The sequence below is a fragment of the Notamacropus eugenii genome, chromosome 5, assembly GCF_028372415.1.
Source record: "Notamacropus eugenii isolate mMacEug1 chromosome 5, mMacEug1.pri_v2, whole genome shotgun sequence".
Classification (NCBI taxonomy): Eukaryota; Metazoa; Chordata; class Mammalia; order Diprotodontia; family Macropodidae; genus Notamacropus; species Notamacropus eugenii.
The window spans coordinates 67,822,246-67,844,340 of NC_092876.1; the positions used below are offsets into that span (position 1 = coordinate 67,822,246).

At 43.8% G+C, this 22,095-nt stretch overlaps 1 protein-coding gene across 2 annotated transcripts in view; it reads left to right on the plus strand.

Annotated features, from left to right (window-relative positions):
* The window catches only part of ARID1A (AT-rich interaction domain 1A), an 88,296-nt gene that overhangs the window by 22,656 nt on the left and 43,545 nt on the right, over window positions 1–22,095 (plus strand). For both annotated transcript variants that reach the window (XM_072609473.1, XM_072609471.1), the window contains exons 2-4: window positions 16,835–17,047; window positions 18,569–19,015; window positions 19,870–19,986. In XM_072609473.1, coding sequence (XP_072465574.1) covers window positions 16,835–17,047; window positions 18,569–19,015; window positions 19,870–19,986 — 777 coding nt within the window. The remainder of the gene's footprint in view (window positions 1–16,834; window positions 17,048–18,568; window positions 19,016–19,869; window positions 19,987–22,095) is intronic.

The following is a 22,095-nucleotide window of genomic DNA, read 5'->3' on the forward strand; positions in this document are numbered from 1 at the left end:
CAGCACCTGCATTGGACATTGTACATCCTTTACTTCGACTGAATCCTCATGACAGCCTTGTGAGGAGGTAGTGGGGAGAGAGCAGATTTATAAGCCCACAGGAGGGAAATGACTTGCCCCAGGTCACAGAGCTAACAAGTTAACATTCAGCACAGGAACGAAGTTCTTCCGACTTACAGGCCAATGGTCAATGGTCTTTAAGTGTTAGAAAGTCTAATTTCTTGTGAAGGCTCTGCAGCAACCCATGGGGTCCTATATTTGATTGAGCTCAATAAATATTTTATTAAACTTGTACAAGTGCAGAATACTGGGGGCCATATAGACATGAAGACACATCAGTCATGTCTTCATAAAGTTTACTGTTTAAAATAGGGTGTAGCCATCATTCTAATACAAAATACCATGAGAAAAGTAAGTAGCTGTTGTTTAGGTAGGACTTTAAGGTTTGTAGAGCCCCTGTTTGCTTTGTTTCACTTGATTTTAACCAGCCTCATGGGGTAAGTCCTTACAGGTATCGTTGTCCTCATTTTACAGTTGAGAAAACAGATTGACAGATTTGCCTGTGGTCACAATCATCCTGCTGTTCCTACAGCGCAGAACTGACCTTGCCACTCCCCAAACCGGTATTCCCCAGTGACTCCGTTTTACAAACTCTGTAGTAAAAAGCAATAGCCTCTGACTTAAATACCCCTTTATTGTCTGGCTCCAGCTTACCTTACCAGGTGTACAGCACATTCCTATCGATGTATTCCAACTAACCTGGCACGTCCGTGCCTTTGTCCAGGCAGGCACACACACACACACACACACACACACACACACTCTCTCTCTCTCTCCCTCTCTCCCCTCTTTCTCCTCTTCCTTCGGGTGGTCCCATGGAGGTGACATCCTGTGCTGCCCCCCTGGGCTGCCTTCTCTCTGAAGCGCAGGCCACCTCTGCTCTGCCTGTTTCATGCTCTTTGCCAGAGAGTGCTTGGAATCACTGATGGTGACACCTCTGTCCCATCATCCCCCAACGGAATTTGCTGTATGTGTAGATTCTCAGTGTGGCTCTGGACGGCAGAGGCCTGCTTGGCAGTATTTTTAAGGCTGGTGATGAGGGCAACACAAAAGAGATTCTGTAATTAATTATAGGTGAGGCTGTGAAAAACTTTGGACAAAATTGCAATTGAATGTAGGGACATTCTCTGTTTACAAGACTTTTGGGTATGTTAGAGAAGAACTCGAGAAACTAGGTCAAAGAAATGAGGGGAGATTGGAGACAGTGTTGCTCTTACTTACTAAAAGTTACATTGCACCCTGCCCTTGCCACCCCTCACCCCCGCTTCTGCCCTCTGTGAAATTCACTGCTTCCTCTCTGGGACCTTCCCCTTTGTTCATAGATTGCAAGGTCCGTGTGCATTCTTCATGCAGTAGATCACACAAAGTCCTTGCTCAGCCTATCCATAGTGTCATGATTTTCTAGTCTTTAAGAATGTCTCCTCTTCCATAAATCTCTCCTAAAAGGTCCTGATCCTTAAGTCTGGCCATTTTCTCTCAATATCCTTGACCAATACCATTTTTAAGTGTGCTGTAACTTTATTTAAACCATGGCGTGAGTGTGGCATTCATTCATTAAGTAAATGCTTCTTAGCCTCTCTTGCACCACACATTGTTGCTGGACTGGTCCCTCCTTCATGGAGTCTAGTGAAGGGATAGGGGATATATTTATATTTGACAGTATTGTACAGTAACACCCAGCAGTACCTGAGTTATATTACTAACTGTAAGTTAAGAGAGTTGCAAAACCAACCTCCATGGTAGAAGAAGGTTATCACAGAGCTGGGATGTCAGGGAAAGATAACTTCCTGGGGGAAATGGCATGCATTGAGCTTCAACAGATAAAGAAGGGCTGACGGGGATGTCCATCAATTGGGGAATGGCTGAATAAATTATGGTATATGAATGTAATGGAGTACTATTGTGCCATAAGAAATGATGAACACGAAGACTTCAGAGAGGCCTGGAAGGACTTATATGACCTGATGCTGAGTGAAAGGAGAAGAACCAGGAGAACTTTGTGCACAGCAACGAACACAGTGTGCGAGAGTTTCTTCTGGTAGACTTGGAATTTTGTAATAATGCAAGAACTTCTTAAAAAAAAAAAAATCCCAGTGGTGGCTCTCAAGGCAAAATGCCTTCCACACTCAGAGAAAGAAATATGGAAGTCATTTGCAAAATGTAGCAGATCATGTTTGTGTATGTGTAAGTTTTTGTGTATCATGTTTTGATTTGTTATATGATGTCTTTCATTTATTTTAGTCTGACTACATAGCATGACTATAGTGAAAATACACTCAATAGGAAAGTATATGTAGAACCTATACAGAATTGTATGCAGTCGTGGGGAGGGAGGGGGGTAGTGGGGGGTAGGTGTGGGGGGGATAAAATCTCAATTGTATGGCAGTGATTGTTAAACATTAAAAAATAATTTAAAAAAAAAAAAAAAGAAGGGCTGACGTTCCAAGCTTCCCCCTTTCCTTACTCCGTAAATTAGATTTACTTCACTGTTTTCTTGTTTTCCCTAAATGGAAGGAAAGCTCCTAGACGTCAATGACTGTTTGGTTTTTGTCACATAGTAGGTGCTTAGTAACTGTTTGGGGAAATTAGCTGTAAGCATATGGTTACTTAATAGAATTGAATTCAGAGATCATTAGTCTAGTAGTTCTTAATCTTTTTTGTATCATGGACCATTCTTAGAATTTTTTTTAATGTATAAAATACACAGAATTACAAAGGACACCAATTATATTGAAGTAGTTATAAAAAAATTTTTTTTGTAAGTCCATAGACCCACAGCCCCTGATTTTGTCCAACTCTGTTATTTTGTAGATGAATTCAGAAAGGTAAGGCCATTTGTCCAGGGTCATACTCTTGGTGGCAGAAGAGGCAATAATACCTCTTGGGTTCCTAGATCCAAAGCTCTATCACAGAATGCTAGGGTGATATATAGTCCTTGTTATTCCATGGTACCAGATGTATCCCTCAGACTAATCACTTAAACATAACATGGAAGTCTTGAGATGTTCTAGGGGAAAAGCCCCTTTGTAGGCAGAGCCTGTCCCCTAATGATTGGCTAGTTCTCTTCTGTGGGTTCACAGCTGTAGGTCAGGGACTGCCCACAATCCTGTAGTGATTGCCTGTTGCTTAATGAATGAAGTATGAAGGGCCTACCCCTTCTGGGCCTTTTTTCATACTTGCCTGGTCTAATTCTTTAATTTTGCAGAGGAGGAAACCAAGACCCCAGATCAGTTGTGGGATTGAGGGAAAGGGGAATTGGACTCATCCTTGAAGTTGAGGGAAGAGAAGAAAAGTCCCAGGATTCTTCTCTCCAATGCTCTTGCCTCTCTGGAGAATCTCTCGTATGCACTCCCCTCCATTCTAACTTGGGTTATTGTCTTTTGGGTGCATGTTTCATTCCTCTCCTAGAGTGTCAGGCTCAAGAGCAGGGACTGACTTGTTTAGACCTTGTCCCAACTCCCTCGTTCATTACAGTTCTGTGCACCCACAGAGGCCACCTCCTGAGTGTGCCAGGGGAATAGCCACAATGATTGTCACTTAGCACGTCAAGACAACAGTTTTCTGTGTGTCCTCTCAGAGAGAAGAGAACATGACATTTCTTGGAATGGGAATTTGAGGAACCAAACCCTTTCTCGTCATTTTTGGCATTTGGATGCTGAGTCTGTCGCTCCTTTCTCTGACTTGCTTTTCTACCTGCTAGGGGACTTCATCGTGGTACTTAGGGCCTTTGTTTTTTGCTTTTTAGCTTAAGACTCATTGATTCTTCAGAACAGACTATGCAAAGGATCCATGATTTCATCCACATAGGGAACTCCCCATATGGGAACTACCTATACTGAGAGGCAGGTCCCAACCTGTCTGTGATACTAATAGCTCACAATTATGTAATGCTTCACCTATGTTCTCTCACTTCACAGTCCTGTGGGGTAGGTGCTGTTATTTCTGTTTTAAAGATGGGGAAATGGAAGCCCAAATGTTCTGTAAATAACTGGTTTCATGTCAGGAGTGAGATTTGAACCTAAGTTTGTCCTAACTCCAAACCCAGCATGCTATTCACTGTGCCGTTTTGCCTTTATGAACAGAATAGGAATTCATATGTTTACTAACCACAACGTTGTGAAACTATAAGTAGCTTGAGTTGTACATTCATACCCCTAGGACAGCATAGAATTTTTCTAGAAGCTTTATGGGAGAATGTGGACTTTTGTATCACATGGGACAAGATATGGAAACATTTGGATCTGCACTGGTGAAGGGGAGCATGGTGCCTGTGGTCATGATATCATTGACTTTTAAAGTAATCAAATGTCTCTCTCTCTCTCTCTCTCTCTCTCTCTACATAGATAGATAGATAGTGATAGATAGATAGATATAGATATCTGTACAGATATGGATATAATAAGCCTACACTTAAGTAAGCAGAGAAACTGGTACAAATAATCATCAATTCCTGGAGTCAGAATCTACCTTAGACATTATCTGTTCATGGCATCAACCCCTATCATACAAAGGTGCCTTGTCCAAATCATTCTGTAGCTCAGCTGAGATTATACTTGGACTCATGAGTAGCTCCAGGTACTAGGGTGTGCTAGTGCAGGCAAGAGGGGCAGGACAATATGGCACCTGCTGTGAGTCCAAACAGATCTTGTCATGCTAAAAATGAGCCAATTAATTTCCTATCTTTAAACTCCCTATAGGTGGGAAACCCTGGCTGTTTGGTTGAGGATGATTATCTATATGTAAGGAAATTACACATTTCCCTTGTTTTTCTGTACTAGTGGGATTTTGCCCTTCTCTATAAGCCCTTGGAAAATTAATTAATGAATTTTTATGCATTGTAGAAGTTAGAAGACCTTAGCATTTATCTACTCTCACTTGTTCATTTTTACAGTTGATGAAATTGAGGCCCAGAGGGAGTGGGACTTGTTCAAGGTCTTACACCTAGTTATTGTCAGAGGCCAGACAAGAATCTAGATCTTCTGACTTTGGGTCCTTTGGCTTTATATAAAGGCCTTTAATTTGCTTTACCTTAAATCTTCTGTGAGACCTTAGGCAAACCACCATCCCTCTTCTGCATCTCAGTTTTCCCTTAAAAATGAGACACTTCAGCTGGATGATCTCAAAAGGCATTTCAGCCTTAACATTCTCTGTTTTAACAGTTTATTTTCTGAAGTCCTTTCCAGACAGAATATTTGATTCTATACTTGGCACCCTGCATCTTTACTGACTCTGCCAATAAGGAATTCCCTCTATAAAGAATTGCAGTTTTGTTTTTGGAACAGAGCAGAAATTGGGAGATATCTATTCACTACATTTTTACTCAGAGGTGAGGAGGATAAATGTGTAAGAAGAGCATTTTCTGTGAGAGCTGGTGAATGACAGCATGGTGAGCGGAAGAGATGACTGTGGGGGACCAGCTTGTTCGACCTAGGGTACTGAGCTGGCTGTACCTCAAGTGGATCAGACTCAAGTGCTGCGGACTTCAGAGCAGAGACTTGGTTTATCATCACTTAGAGAATGCATCAGACTGATTCTCTGGTTGTGCCATTTGATGGCTTACACCCCAGCTGGAAGAAGAAATGCAAACCACCTGCCTGTGGTTTTGTAACATGCCTGTTTGGGGCAGGCAGCTGTGCAGTTCCATTAGCGTTAGAATCAGAGAATTGGAGTTTGAGCGCACTTCCGAGGCCATGTGGTCAAGCCTGTACTTAACGAGGATCCCCACTAGAGCATATCCAAGTGGTTATCCAATCTTTTGTTAGGCCATCTGTAATTAATGTTTGGGTCCTTCCCATTCTTTCAGGGGGCTTCCCTTGCCTGTCTTTAATAGGATAGAAACATTCATTCCAGCCCCATCTCTGACTGAATCTCTGTGTACTTACTAAAATGGGGATAATCCTCATTCTTCCCCCCTCAGGGTTGTGAGGGAGGCATTTTGTAGACCTGAAAGCACTGTAGAAGTGTGAGTTATGGCTGTTTTTTCTCTACTTTGACCCCATATTTGTTGCCTGAATAGTCCTGTTGGTTTATCTCACTACTGTAGGGTAAGGCAAAACCTGGCTTTTGCATTTCTCCTAAAGAGAGCATGGACTTTTCTGGATCCCTCTCAGCATCCCAGAATAAGTTGGAAGGTCTAGGGCTTTCTGTTTCATGTCTGACCAGGAGGTTCCCTAGAAGGTTGTCAGATTGGTACTTCATTTGTTGTTCTCTGAATTAGGCTCAGGAAGATAGTTGTTGAAATCCTACTCCCACCCCACATTGGCAGGATCCCACCTGACTCAGGGAATGAAGCCCTGACCCTTTGTACCAGCATCATCTCCATTCTCAGAGTCAGATTGCTCTCTCTGACATCTTGGAAGATTGGGATGGAGACACTGGCAAGAGTGAAGTGATTGAAGAAAACTAGGCTTCTTTGCTTTTCTTTTCTGCCAGCCCTAATGGGATATTCTCTCTTACTCCAATTCTTATGTATTTACCCAAGGGTAAGTGGCACTTTAATTTAGTTTATAGCATGAGAGGCAGAGGGGAAAGGACTTGGAGTCAGGAGAACTCAATTGGTTGGGCATTCAGCCCCACCATATACTCACAAGTCCCAGGATTCCTTGGAACCTCAGTTTGCTAAGCTGTAAAACAGTTATTAATGCTTGTATCACTCAATTCCTCCACAGGATTGTTGAGAGGTATTCATCCTAGAAGTGGAAATTTCTGTTGTTATGGGGGTGGAGAAATTTTTATCTCTCTGGGGAATTTGTGTTTTCTGGCCCCGGTCCGCCTCTGGAGAATATATTCAGTTCTGAGCACCACAGTTCAGGAAAGGCGTTGACAAACCGAAAAGCATCCAGAGAAAACAACTGAAATAGTGAAGGTGCCTGAGTCCATGCCATCTGAAGGTGGCTGGAAGTGACCTATCATGTTTAGCCTGGAGAAAGAAAGAACTGGAGGGTATTGGGTGGAGGGTATGTCTGCATCTTCTCTTTAGAGGTCTGTCAAGAAGGGATTCAAGTTGTGCTGTTTGGACTCCAGCAGCCCAAACAGGAATAATGGATTGTAATTGCAAAGCAAGCAAAATTAGGTTTGATGTAAGAACAAACTCTCTATTAATGAAACTCTCCCCAAAATGGAACAGGCAGCCTCCATCTGAGCTCATCAGGCAAAGGCTGAATCTCTATCCACTGTGGTATCATAATGATTCTTTGTCAGGTATGCATTGAGCTAGATGCTGAGGTCGCTTCCAGCTCTGAGATTCTAAGATTCCATGAAATCCAGTGGTGGCCTGCACTGTGCAGAGAACCAGAGCTTTGACAGGTGGTAGTGGCCTGGATTCAGTGATGTTCTCTCTCTACTCTGTGCCCCTGGATTGGCCTAGCCTTGCAGAAGTTTAGGATGGCTAATGAGCTGACCTTGGCCAACAGAAAGGAATCCATCATTTGGCTTTCTTAGCCCATAGGTGATAATGGGAGCAATTTCACATGATGCAGACCCCCTCCTAATCCCCACTTTTTGTGCATATAACTTTTTTTTAAAAAACAAAATAAAAATGTTGCTTCCCCAGTTGGAGGAAAGTGGAGTAAGGGAGTCAGCTCTCCAATCCTCCACTGAGTTATGTTCCCTTGGTGATTACTCTTGACTCAGATGTAATGCAAAGGGTTCCACCACTCTCCTCTCCTCCCCTCCCCAACTCTGCCACTCTGTAGTCTTGGGCAGACCACTTCCCTTCTTGTTTCATCACTTTTTGAGGAGAGGCCAAGTTTCCTTCCTTTGCTCCAGTGAAACGTATTTCAACTGAGGAAAAGGGACCCCTTTTGCTTTAAAGCGTGAAAGTGACTGAGGGGAAGGAAGAAGGAATTAAATAAATGCTTTGCAGTGTATTAATGGTGGTCCAAGAGAAAAACAGATTTGGAGCAGAATCTGTTTGACCTTAAACAATTCACTTTTCTCCTTATAGGAAAGGAAGATGTTAGAGTACGTGCTTTCAGAGGTCCCATCAATCTTTATGTATCAGACACTGTGTTAACAAAAGATCCCTTGGCCTCCAAGAGCTTATGTTTGAACACATGTGAGTGTGAATATACTGTGTACAAAATGAAGACCAGTTAGGTGGGGTGGGAGAGCACTAGCAGCTGAGGGGGTGGCTCTTGGGCTGAGTGTGGAAGAAAACGGAGGATTCTAGGAGGGAGAGCATTGAGGCAGGGAGGACAGCCAGTGTCAAGGCACCTAGATGGACGATGGAGGGCCAAGTGTGAGGAGGAGCAAGTGGTCCAGTCATACCGGACATGGAGGGAAGGGGAGGGACGTGAAAGAAGACTGGAGCGGTAGGAAGGAGCCAGGCATTGCAGAACTAATGCACTAGTAGTCTGCATTTTATGTGGTTAAGGCAGCAACAGATGAAAATAGCTTTTTAACTAGGGAGTTGGGGAAGGTTGGCTGAAATGCCTTTTGGGGGGAGGTATGATACCTTTTTTATACTATATTGGATCCATTTTAAGTTCGACCACAGGAAGCAGATGGAACTTGCTAGTCACTGTAAAAGGTGGGAGAGGCCTTCTCCAGCACTGGTTATCCCAGGGACTCAAAACAGGGAAAGAGCTTCAGCAGGGAAGGGTCCATCCAGTGAGGGATGCGTCTCAACAGCTGCTGCCTATCCCTGGAATTGCAGCAAGGGGCCTGGTGTCTTTGTATGGAGGGGAAGGAATTCAGCAGCTAGACAATAGTTTGTGCTGGCGGGGCCATGTGGTGGGTCACGTGACCCGGCGCTGTTTTTGCTGGGGTCCTTACCCATCTGTTCTCCCAGCTCTTTGTGGGTTCTCAGGCGTGGGTCCAAGTCCTCTCCGGCAGCCAGCCTCATGGCCAGAGATTACGAGCACTAACCTTCCTGGCGGGGCGGCAGTGGCTTCGCATTTATTCAGATTAGCCATGTGTTTCTCACTTCAAGGCGTTCCACAGGAAAAGTCTTTTCCTGTGTTTGGCTCTCAGTGGGCGGCTCCCAGCTTACTGTACAGGGACCTAGCGAACAGCCAAGCATGCATGAGAAGGGATCCCAGTACCCTGGCCCCCCCCTTCCCATCCCACCTCCCCTGCTACGTCACCACAACACAACCACTTGCGCTCTCATACTGTTGGTGTCATTCATTCGGTGCCAAGATTGCTTTAAAAAATTCCCTTGGCCCTAGTTCAAACAGGAGTACAGCTGGGATGTGTTAGATTTTAGGCAGTCTGCCCTCAATTTGAGATGAGTTATAAATAGCAGTGCCGACTTCCTTAACTACCGCTCTCGGAGGTAAGATGCAGGTTAATTACTGTGGGAATCAATTAGGGGCTTCTTTTGGTTAAAGAGCCAGGGACTTTTTATTATTGTTATTATTATTGTTATGGTGTGATATGATAAAGTCAGTCAGGAATGAACTGGAGGCCCAGAGTGGGGAGGAGCATTTAATTCCATGCCCACAATTCTGGGGTGCAGCTTCTGGTATGTTCCAGTCCTGACCAGTGGGAAATAGGGCTAAGGGAATGGGACACAGGAGCTCCCACCCCTCTGGCAGTTCCCAAACCCACTTCATGGAGGTTGTTAGCACCGAGACTTTTCTGTAGCCGCTTCATGGACCCCTTGATCACCGAAGTTATGGAAGCCAGACTCTACCTAGACCGACATCCCCTGCCAAAGGCAGTCTTCTGATCAGCATTGAAAAGCTGCAAAGGTTTTCCCCTTAGTTGGAACTAAAACTCACTTCTCCTCAGTCTCTACCTTTTCACTCTCCCATGTTGGTTTTTATGGCGGCCCCCTGGGACCAACCACAAGAGACAGATTTCTTCTTTATGTAGTAGCTCTTGAGATACTTGAAGACATTGTTTTGTTTTCCTTATTACTAAACTGATGAAGATGAGAACAAACCAAAAGCTGCACCCTTGAACTTTGGGCTGTTAATTAAGTGCCATTTCTTACACTGGGTCCAGTTTATTTCTGACTGAATTTATTGTAGAACGTGATGATGATGGTGATGACAGTAACAGCACACTAGAAGTCACACTTCTAGATCTTCTCAAGGGCAGATATCTCTTGTTTCTTTTAATTCCCTTTCACGTGGTATGATTGAGTCCTCGACATCCAGGTTACTTTCCTGCCCACCTCTCCTTCCTGCTTGTGCTCCTGTCTCTGGATCAGGTATAATTGGGTACTTTGGACTCTCCTCAGGTGTTTGACATTATTTCAGCAAAGTTAGAAGAAGGATGAGAATTCTGTGTGTGTGTGTATATGTATGTATACATATCTATGTATGCATATGTGTATGTGTGTGTGTGTAGATAGATAGATATGAACAGTCTGGCTCTTCCAGACCATCTTTTCCCTCCCTCTCACCTCTCATTCTCCAGGCTTAACCTATGAGTTCAAAGGTAGATCATCTTAGGTGTAGCTCATTCAAAACCCTCCATTTAAAAGCTGCAGCACCCATGTGAGGGGTATTAGCCCTCAAGTCAGAGATGAGGAATCTGAGGCCTGCTGGGCTCAGGGACTTTGCCCAGGGCCACACAAGTACTTTTTTGTGTTGGGATTCAGACCTGACTCTCCCAAGTTTAAGTCCAGGGCTCTTTCCACTATAATAATAATTGACATTCCTATAGTCACTTTAAGGTTTGCAAAGTGCTTTACATAATTAGCCCATTTGATCCTTACAATTCTATGAAGGGTTACCGATGTCAACATTTGACAGATGAGGAAACTGAGCAGTTACTTGACTTGCCCACAGTCACACAGCTAGGGAGTTTCTGAGTTAGTATTCAGGACCGAATTTTCCTGATTCCAAGTCCAGCATGCCACTCGCTGCATAGCTTGTGCTGACTTTCTGAATTCACTTTTCCAGCCTTTTGTAATTAATATTAGATTAATACTAGAACTCGATTCGATTTAGTATATATTTATTAACCAGCGAAGACAAAAGACAAACTCATCCCTGCCCTCAAAAAGATGACGTTTCACTGGAGAGTCATCGCACTTTCCATGCCAGTATTTCCATCAGCCTGTCTGATCTGGAGGGGCTTCTGGCTTTGGTGTTCTTGATCTGCTTTCTCAGAGCTAAAACTCGCCATCCCAGCTCTTAACCTACAAGCAATTTGTCTTGGATGTTTTTCCACAAGTTAAATCTCAGAAAGGGCAAATTCAGGAGGCATCCTTGTCTTTGATGCCCCTAAACTGGCAGCCTTTGATTCCCTCCGTTTGGCAAGCAGTTCATAATGTGACTGGTGATCTGGAGGGAGATAAGCGGGAGACAGAGATTGGAAGCTTTCTTATGGCTCCATTCCTTTTTTTATGAATGCCTGAGAGCGTGTAGCAGGGGGCCCCGGACTTCCCTGATCAAGGGGGCAGCTCTTTCCTCTCATTATGTCTCTCTGTGGCAGAGTCTTTGCTTTTGAAGTGTAATCACAGTAATCTACTCCTGTGGTTTCCCATTGAAAGGATTTCCTCTATGTCAGTCCCAGAGCTGAATCTCCAGCTCTTTGCTACTCTGGTTTGGTGTTTCCCTTCCTGTCCCCTGACTCTTCCTTTCGTGCCTGCGGGCAACAGGCACTTCCTCCTGCCTTTTTTCTGTCTGTACTTGGAATTCTCCTAGTCTATAATGGCTATTTCCAAAGCTGATTAGTGAGGATTTGGAGGCTCTTGTCACTTATTGGAGGCCAAGCCTTTGACTTGGAATTGGGATACTTGGTTTTAAGCCTAGCTTTGTCCTTTCTTTGATGTGTTGCCTTTGGACAAGTCACGATTCTCTGGGTCTTACTTTCTTCATCTACAGAGATGATCCATACATGTACTATTATCTAAGCTAGTTTATTTTCAAATGTGGAGTCAAGTTTGTTTCTCTTTTTCTGTTACAGCTAGGTAAAGTTAGGGTTGACAAGACCACGGTAATTGTGTTTTAATTGAATTTATTTTAGCTTCTGAGGTTATGTGTTCCATTGATATAAACTCTTCTGATTACAAGAATTGTTTGAGAAGGAAAGAGAAATCTTTGACCTATTCAAGGAATAAAATAAGAGTTTCTTGGAGTCACATGTCATTCAAAGATCTCCCAAAATGCAGAGATCAGAATTCTCGAGATGGAAAACTTGATTGATTTTTGCTTTCCTCACAAAATGCATCAATCCTTTGGTAAAGTAGTACAGATCACGGGAAGCCTGTGGAGGAGATGCTGGTGAGATGGAAGGAGCCCCCTCTGTATTAGCTGGCTTTGTGACTGTGTCCCTGTCCAGCCTGGACGTTGTATTCCAAGGTCCCTTTCAACCCTATTCTTCTGTGATTTTTACAGGTCCAGGAGTTATTGATAGGCCTTCAGAAAAGTGTTTCTATCTAAGTAGTGGGTTGGGGAAAGGGACACCGGTGCTTTCAGAAGACCTCACCTTGTCAACCATTTGGGATTTTTTCCCCAACTCTTGGACCAGCTTCTCTCCTAGGTTTTCCTCAAGTCTTTGTATTCTGTATTCCTCTCTTCTGTCTGGCATTTAGGCTCCTCCTTCTAACCCCCTAAATGCCCATTGGTTGTCTTGGAAACTATATTTGGATAGAAGTTAGAGGAAGGCAGATTTTGGCCTCCCAGCCAGGGAAAGGACTTCTTACCAATGAGGGTATCCCCAAATGAAATGGCCGTTCTCATTGAGGTCATTCAGCATTCTAAGAGCCCTTTAGCCAACTTCCATTTCGTCAGTGGCAGGGAACGTTATAAGAGGGGAGATTCCTGCAAGAAATGACCCAAAGTGTCCTCTCCACCTCAGAGAGTCTGTTGTATCATTAGTGTGTAGCCTCGCTGCCCCTATTGCACTTATCACAATCAACTGTGCTGTTTTTGTAACTACAGTTTGGGGACCTGATCGTGGCCTAGCATTGTGCTGGGTAAAGAGATCACACACGGCACGTTTCTAACATCGTAGAGCTTATGCTCAGTTTTTCCCTAATCGTTTCCATTAATTTAGCTCTGTGCTTTAAAATATGTAGTGCCAATCCCCCTGTGCAATGTAGTGCAGTCCAGAGAAGGGAAGAAAGCTCAGTGTGCCTTGGAAAGACTGGAGAAGGCTTGAGCAAGGGGAGCTGCTGCTTGAGTTGGGCATCCTGGGTGGAGATGAAGAAATCACGCACAGAAGCAAAGAGCGGGGAAAAGCTGTGGGAAGGCAGCAGGTTCATTTTGTAGTAGTCATTTTCAGTGAGCAGATATCTTATAATGCCTATTATGGATCAAGGACTGGGGGAACAAAAATGAAAAGTTGTATGGTCTGTGGCCCCATAAGGCTTGTATGATAAAAGGTAGAACTGACCAAGGGCAATGTTGTAGGAAAAACTGAGGAAGAAGGACTCTTTTTCATCTGCATAGGGACTAGAAGAGAAGATTGACTTGAGAAGAAGAGTGCGTTTCAGGCTTGAGGATAGGGTACCAAGACAGTCCAAGAGCAGGCCAGGATTGGGAATGGCTAAAATGGAGTGTCTGTGGAAATAAGGCAGGAAAAGGCTGTTGGAATTGATTGTGCAGCCTCTTCAATCTGAGACAAAGGCGCTTGTCCTGTATCTGATTGGCCACAGAGGAAATGACCACAGACAGGACTATGTAGTAATCTCTTCTTACTTTGAAATTTTATGGTTCTAGTGGGAAATAAGATTGAATGGAACAGGTGAGAGCTCATCACAAAGGGCCTTGAGAGTGTAAGACTGACCTGGTGGGTGAGCAAAGGATTTTTTATCTTCAGTGTACCTCAGTGATTATCTGGTCCAAGTCCTTCCATTATAGCTGAGGAAATTGAAGACCCAAAAAGGGATGTAAGTTTTGTGCATTATCTATCTCAGGCCCAGCCCTAGCTCTTTATTCCAGGGTTACTTTTAAAAATAGTTGTGTGGTGGTAACCACTGGAGGGCTTTGGAACAGGAGAATGATGGGAGCAATGGCCCAGTCAATGCCTAAAAGAATGTCAGGAGCAGGAGGGACCTCTGGGCTTGTCTGGTCCCTCCAGTGATTAGAGAGCCGGTGTTTGTTGAGGCAGCTGTGGCATGGCCATGGCTCGTAGTGGAGAGCAGAAGAGCACAACTCGGCTCTCTTGACTCCTAGTTTTTTTACTGTTTTTAGTGCTGGATTTGTTTCCAGAATGGAGAGGTGCTTAGAGGAGGATCCCCTTGCTCAGTCACGTCAGTCCTGTTCTAAAAGGACGTCCCCCAGAGTCCCTCGTGGGACTTTCCGGGACGCCTACAACGGGTTGACTTTAGAGACTGAGCATGGGAGTCAGTTAGATAGTTGAGTGCAGACACTGCCTTAGACAGTAGCTGTACGGGCAAGTCACTGCCTTTCTCAACCTCATTTTCCCCATCTAGAAAATGGAGCTAATAACAGCCCCTCCCTCCCAGGTCTTTGGTGAGAATCAAATGAGGTAACATATAATGCACTTTGCAAATGTTTAAAGCACTTGGTAAATGCTAGCCTTTCCATTCGGTGGGGTGTGCTTGCCCAAATCCCTACCAAGCTGCAGGCAAGAATTAAGGTAAGGGCTGGCCAGAGTGCGATGTACTGTAAAGCAATGTAAACCCTGAAATGTGTCTAGAAAGGGGATGTTGACACACTGGGCCCATTGCCAGGTGTGTCTGGGGAAACCACGTACTATTTATTACTTGTTAGTCCAATTGTTGTTAAACCTAAACTCTCCTGAATAGTCCCAAAAGGATATGTGCGGCCCTGAAATTAAGATTGGAAATATGGGAGCTTCTAGTACACGGGCAGGACTTTGGTGGAGTTGTTTAGTTGGGAAAAGCACTGCTTTAACAACAGTAGTGTAACAGTTGCTCAGTAGTTGTGATTTGGGAGATGGTTTTCACCCAGGTCTCTTGTATAGTAGAAGCTTCACAAATGAGGGGAAAGCAAGATTTTGCTGAGATCTCTTCTTTATCTGTACAAGTGCCAACTCCTTTTTTGCTGCCTTTTGTCCTCCTTCATTCTTTCCTCACTCTCAACTCTTTAAAAAAATACCTTTTTCCTCCTCTGTGATAAATTACTTAGCTAATATTCTGTAAAACTCCATATGAATAGGAAGTGTTGTCGAATTTCCCAGCATCATTTTTAGAGTTCATGACTTTTCATCTATTAGTAATATAGGTATAGGGCAGCTAGGTGATGCAGTGGATAAAGCCCCAGTGCAGGAATCAGTAGGACCTGAGTTCAAATCTCACCTCAGACACTCACTAGCTGCATGACATTGGGCAAATCACTTAACCCCAAATGCCTCAACCTGGGTCATCTCTAGTCATCCTGATGAATATCTGGTCACTGGATTCAGGTGGCTCTGGAGGAAAAGTGAGGCTGGTGACCTGCACAGCCCTCCCTCACTCAAAACAAAGTCAAGTGCAAGTCATGTCGTTATTTCTCTGATGGCATGGTCTTCTTCAGCAACGAAGGACGAACACACACAACATAGGGATAATTCTATAATCTTAGTGCTGGAAGGGACTTTAGAACATGGAATGTTTGAATTGAAGGGGAAATGAAGGATGGAGTCTAGTTCACATACTCATGAACAAAGGAGGAAACTAAGGCCTGGAGAGGTACATGAAGAATCCTGCCTGCTACTTTTTCTTTTTCTTCCCCTGCCTTCCTCCCCCATCGTCTGGGGCCTAATTTTAAATTGTGCTGTTTTAAATACGTATACATATAAACATATATATACATATATACACACACACACACACACACACACACACACACACACATATATGTCATTGGGCCTAGACTTGTTGGCCTACAAGGACAAACTTACCTTTAAAATATCAACATATTTTTAATGTATTATGTAATATAAGTGGCATGGTCCTTGACCCCAAAGTCCTACTGTAGGAGGAAACATATTCTTAGAGTCTTGCAAATTACAGCAGGGTTAGTTGGGGTGAGGGAAGGCATGCCAAGATGCTGAAATTGGTCATTTGTCCCTGCTACCTGCAAAAGAACTAAAAACAAAGACATGTTTGTATGTAAACACCTGGGCAAGTGAACTTGGCTGGGAGGAAGAGGTCATCAAGAGCCATCATTATTGGCAATAATGTACTCTATGCCTTTGTAGGCTGTCTTTTCTTTTTTTTTCCTTTCTTAAAATTTGACCCCAGGCCCCTCAAACACTTGGATATGAAATGAAGCTACATTAATGCAGAGTTTGGATTGAGAATTTAGAGTCAAATTCAAAGTTATGGCTCCCTCAGCAACCGTAACTGGGCCATGTTGTTCATTTGGAAAGAGGCATAAATTTAACTGCCTGTACTGTGGTGAAGACAGGTTACAGATGGGGGAAGGGGGGAGCGGGCTGGATATTACAACTATTGAAGGAATGGAGGCCTTTGGATGCCCACATATTTGAATCCTCAGCCACAGTATCATAGGCTCAGTGTTGGTTACCTTAAGCAAAGTGGCTGACTGTGCCCAGACTGCCCAGACTTTGCTTGTTAAAGGAATACAATCTTTAATCTCATTTCCTGTTCTAGTATGATTGTGTAAATTGTTCCACATTTTTCCTGTTGGACTTTTTTTTTTCTTAAGCGTAGCAAAAAGGAAAGGATGTTGAAAGGCAAGGTTGACCTAGAGGGGTCCATGCAACTGCCTTCTTAGAATTAGCAGGTGCTCAAGGAGGCACACAGGCTCATTAGGGCCTCTTAACATGTTGTCCTGGAACAGTGTGGCCTTATCTGTTGGGTTGGTGGTTGTATATTAACATTAGCTACATCTTTTAAATGTTCAAGGTTATTAATAATACAATACTTTTTATTTTGCAGCCTTCCAGTCCGATGGATCAGATGGGCAAGATGAGACCTCAGCCATATGGTGGCAGTAACCCATACTCACAACAGCAGGGCCCTCCGTCAGGACCACAGCAAGGACATGGATACCCAGGACAGCCATATGGATCCCAGACTCCTCAGCGGTACCCCATGACCATGCAAGGCCGAGCGCAGAGTACAATGGGCAGCCTCTCTTATGCACAGCAGGTACCTGCAGACTTGGTTATTTTCATCTCCATTACTACTGAGGAAAATAGTTTACAACTATGGGAGTAAGCCACGGAGTCCTGTGGTTACCTGTACTGTACCTACTTAACAGGAATTTAAGGCAGTTATCTCACTTCACTGAAACACAGTATTACTGACTAACCTTTGTCATATCCATCCCGGTCAGTCTGCTTTGGGCATATTGGACCTTTAACATGCCTCATTTTGAAGCATGTACGTGCATGTGTGTTATGAAGAGAGATATGTGAAAGGCTAGGGACAGTAGCAAATAGATCCAGCATAGACAACTCTAAACATCCATCTTCCCCTTTGAGGGATATTTGGAACGGGAATGGGTAAAATGATATAGTTTAAAAAAAAGAGAGAGATGAGATTTGGAGTCACTATTTAACTCTGAATCCTAGTTCTGTTAGCTCTGTGGACTTGAACAAGGAACTTATCTGGGCCTCAGTCTCCTCACTTTTCAAGTCAGGTGGGCTGGACTGGATTACTTCTAAAGTCTCTCTCTGCTCTGAATCCTATAATCCTACTGACTGAAGGATGTTCTACTAAAATAATCAAGAATATTTGTTATCCATGATAGAACAGTACATTTTAGAAGGGGGACAGTTAAGTTAGAGGGAAGATTGAGAAGGGAGGTAATGTCTGTTAACAAAATTAGAATTATATAATTGAAACATCCAAAAAGTTATCATGTAAAAGAGAGATTACATTTATTCTCCTTAGTCCCAAAGAGCAGAATGAGGACCAGTAGGTTCTGTCAACATAAAGAATTTCCAAGTAGAGCAATCTAAAAATGGACTGGGCTGTTTCTGGAAGTCATGGTCATAATCTCAGAGCTGTGAGGGCTGTCTCAGAGGTCATCACCCCCTTCCTGTCATGGGTAGCGGAAGTGACGACAGCCGGAGAAGTTGTGCGTAGACTGCCCAGTAGGTACTAAGTGACAGGGGTGGTTAAACTAAGGTCCTCAGGTTGCTCAGCCTGCACTCAGTGCCAGGCACTGGAGGGGTTCAAGGAGCCATTGGTTTGCCCTTTCAGGGTTGTGGAGGACTACAGAGTTTCGTAGGAAGATGATAGATCTAGATGAAGACAGTCTTCTTGGCCTTCAGAGCCACTGTCTCTCCCAAAATTCCCACCTGTGGGGTTCTATGCTGTGCTTGGAGGGCTCTTTCTAGCCTTTTTCCCTCATGATGGTGACTTGGGAGAGAGTGGGCCAGACCTTGGGATTGCTTTATCCACTCCACAGAGAAGAAAATGAAGGGCTTTCTTAGCTCTTCACTAAGCTAGTGTCCAGGTCAGCACTCTTTATGCCTGGTTTTTCAGTTTGTTAAACCAGGGTATAAGGTTGCTTCTTATACATATAAAAATTGGGCTCCTCATTCTTTAAAATTGAGTATTGTTGAATCTGACTGGCAGTAAACAAGTGGTTTAAGTAGGTTTGTTATTCAAAACAACTGTTCCTGACCTCTAAGCTAATACCCATCTCCTCTTTTTGTACAGATTCCTCCTTATGGTCAGCAAGGTCCCAGCGGGTATGGCCAGCAGGGCCAGAGTCCATATTACAACCAGCAAAGTCCTCATCCACAGCAGCCGCCCTATTCCCAGGCCCCACCATCTCAGACTCCTCATGCCCAGCCTTCCTATCCACAGCAGCCTCAGTCCCAGCCACCGCAGCTCCAGGCGTCCCAGCCTCCTTACTCTCAGCAGCCATCCCAGCCTTCTCATCAGCAGTCCCCATCTCCATATCCCCAGCAGCAGTCGACAGCACAACAGCACCCCCAAAGCCAGCCCCCCTACTCCCAGCAGCAGGCACAGTCACCCTACCAGCAGCAGCCACCTCAGCAGACAGCCTCTGCAGCTCTCTCTCAGCAGTCTGCATACCCTCAGTCCCAGGCACAGCAGCCACAACAAACTGCCTATTCCCAGCAGCGCTTTCCTCCTCCCCAGGTAAGACCTTCTTCCTCCTGCTCCTCCTCACCTGAGCACCATGTGACAGCTGACAGCTTGAGCTCTGGCGTTATCAGAACTTTGCCATACAAATTGGTTCTCTGATGTGCACTTAAAAACCAATTAAACTCTAGGTAAACATGCTAACTGGATTGATTAGACGAATAAAAGCGTAACCTTCTTAACTATATAAAGACCTGTAGCTCTGGCGAAGAAACAGGGCGATACAAAATTGCACAGGCAGGTAAAAAATAAAAAGTAATGAGACTGATTGAAAAAGAAACAAACCACGACATAGAAGCACTTTCACCTTGAAATGAGCTGACCCTTTCGTCCCACACACACCTGCGACAATGATGGAGCTGTTGCTCCTGGACCTCTCTTTGGGGACGACCTTCAGAGCCCATGACAGTCTTTGTAGCATCTTCAGTAGCTAAAGTCTCATCCTTCAAGGATACGTTTGATTTTTGCTTTCTTTCTCCTCCTCCATTCCTCTCCCTCTTCTCCCTCCCACTTTTATTAAAATCCGTCTTATTCATTGCCACATTTGGCCTAGGTTGCCAGGCTGTGGCATTTGGCCCCAAAGAATGGTCCCTACATTTAGTGCAGAGGTGGTGATAAATAGTAATGCCATCAGAAGGAATTTTGCCTGCTTTGAAATCAGGTTAGTTTTCTGCCTTGTCTGATGCCATCTATGGCATTCAGGTAATTCTTCCCTCACTGTGGACTGACCCATCCCACCCCAGATAAGAGAGACTTCATTGCCCATTGTCTCTTCTCTTGGAGAATATTTCAGGTTGATCTGAACCGTTTCAAAGTCTCATAGCCTATTTCTTTTGGTCTTTATGTTGCAGGAATTATCTCAAGACTCATTTGGGTCTCAGGCATCCTCAGCCCCTTCAATGGCTTCCAGTAAAGGAGGGCAAGAAGATATGAACCTGAGTCTTCAATCAAGACCCTCTAGCTTGCCAGTAAGTAATTCCATGTCTAAGGAGAGGTATGGAGGTAGACAAGGGAGTCTGGAAGAAGCTGGAAATGTTGGGGTTTTTTCCTGGATCAGGAACTCAGGAGTATGTGAACTTTTGTGGTGATGGTGACTTTCAGTTAAGTAAATGAATGGAGAAAGCTTTGAGGGTTTAAGTGAGACTGGGGTTGTGTGCACGCGCACACGCATATATGTGTGTGTGTGTGTGTGTGTGTGTGTGTGTGTGTGTGTGTGTGTGTGTGTGTGTGTGTGTGTACAGATGTGTTCCCATGCACTTTCTTATCATAGGAAATAATCTTAGTCTCCTGCCACCCAGGGCCTGGACTTTGTGGTGCTGAAGCGTTGTTTACTTGTTCTTGGTCCTTGCCCTGGGACTTGTCCTGCTGCAGTGATAGACATGGCAGACACAGTACACTCAGGCTCAAGTAATGATGAACTACAAACGGGCCTTTTCCCATTCATCATTTTCTTTCCCAGTTGAGAAAAGTTCCATTTTTCTTGCCCTCATTGATTGGGGTCTTTACTTCAGCCTTCAGCTAAGGGGCAGATCAGAGTTTTGTCCAGAATCCATTGTCATTTTGAGCGCGGTTGGATATAAAAATGCTATCTCCTTGCCCAGGTTATATGCCTGTTTTAATAAGATGCTGTATGCATAGTTGAGGTTTAATTCGTGCTTGTCGATGAGCAAATTTATGGTAACTTTCTCTTCAAAAGAGTTGTCCCATAAACCTCAAAACTTAAATTAGCTAGGATCTCATGGATCCTAGCTCTATCATTTTGCTTAGTGAAGATGAAGAGATTCCAATGGGCAAGTGAATAGTGAGTCTAAATGAGAGTAGTACACGTCAGACCACACATCATCCTGTTTCCTTCAAGAAATATCTTTTTCCTCCTATTCCCCAACTTTGCACATGTGTGCTGGGTTAGAAATGTTTGAGTTTCAACTTGGTTCAGGCTGTCCTTGGCTTCTAGCCTTTCTTGAGTAATAAGTAACCCTTTTGAGGTCTCATTCTTTCCGTCTTTCTTGCTTCCCTTATACCTATAGTATTCAGAATACAGTACCCTCTAAAAATCACTATTATTTTGAGAAGAGCTTATAGGTTTCAGCATACTGCTAAAGGGGCCCATGACACACACACACACACACACACAAAAGGTTACAAGCCCCTGCTCTCACTCCTTTTTGACTGAGATAGAATTCTCTGGTAGTGGAGAACCTTCCCCATTTGGGTTTGTTGCACTAGCCACTGGTGAACTTCATTTTGCTATCTAGCCCCACAAGTCCTTTCCTAAGTTAAGAGATCCTTAGATTGCTTAGTCAGGAGACTGCTTTTTAACATAGACATTGAGCTGTTGGGAAAAGATACATTTCATTTGTGAGACTGGCTACTACTAATAAAGACTAAAGTCAGGCCAGGGAAAACTCTGGGGATTTACTGGGAATAGGAACCGAGTACAGTATATGTTCACCTGCCCTTCTGTGATGGACCTAGAATCAGTTTCTCATTGGCTTTTAAGAGATCATTATGGTTGGTGACGTAAGGTGTCTTTTTTTATTTTTACCTTTAGTGCTCCTGCCTCACCCCAAGAATTTATTCCATCATTTCAGAATGTGTGTTTCCTGTGTTTCTGTAGTCTTCATTAGCATCTTCCATAGTGCCTTGTACATCGTAGATGCTTGAACAGTGTTGGGTTGTTGCAATTGAAATCCATTTTTATTCCGTAAAGTGTGGTGTTGTGGTTCTGTGGTAGTGGATCTGGTGGATATCTGACAAAGGCAAAGAATCTTTCAAAGAGACTTATTGAACATCCCAAGCCATGGAACCAGTTTAATGGAAGTTTTTATCTTCAACAGACAGATAATGTGTAGGGATGTATGTGTATAAAAAAGAACCTGGTGAAGTCCTTGTGGATTTTTGTTCCTTTAGTGCTTTATCCCAGCTTCTTTTCATGTGTTACTTCCTTATCTCATTGACACATAATGAAAACACAGTAGTAAAATTCTTCTGACTATTCTGGAAATTTGTTAGATTGTCTTGATAAGTGGGCCGGAGAAGCAACCGTTGTAGTATGGTGGAGATAGGGCCCTGTACTA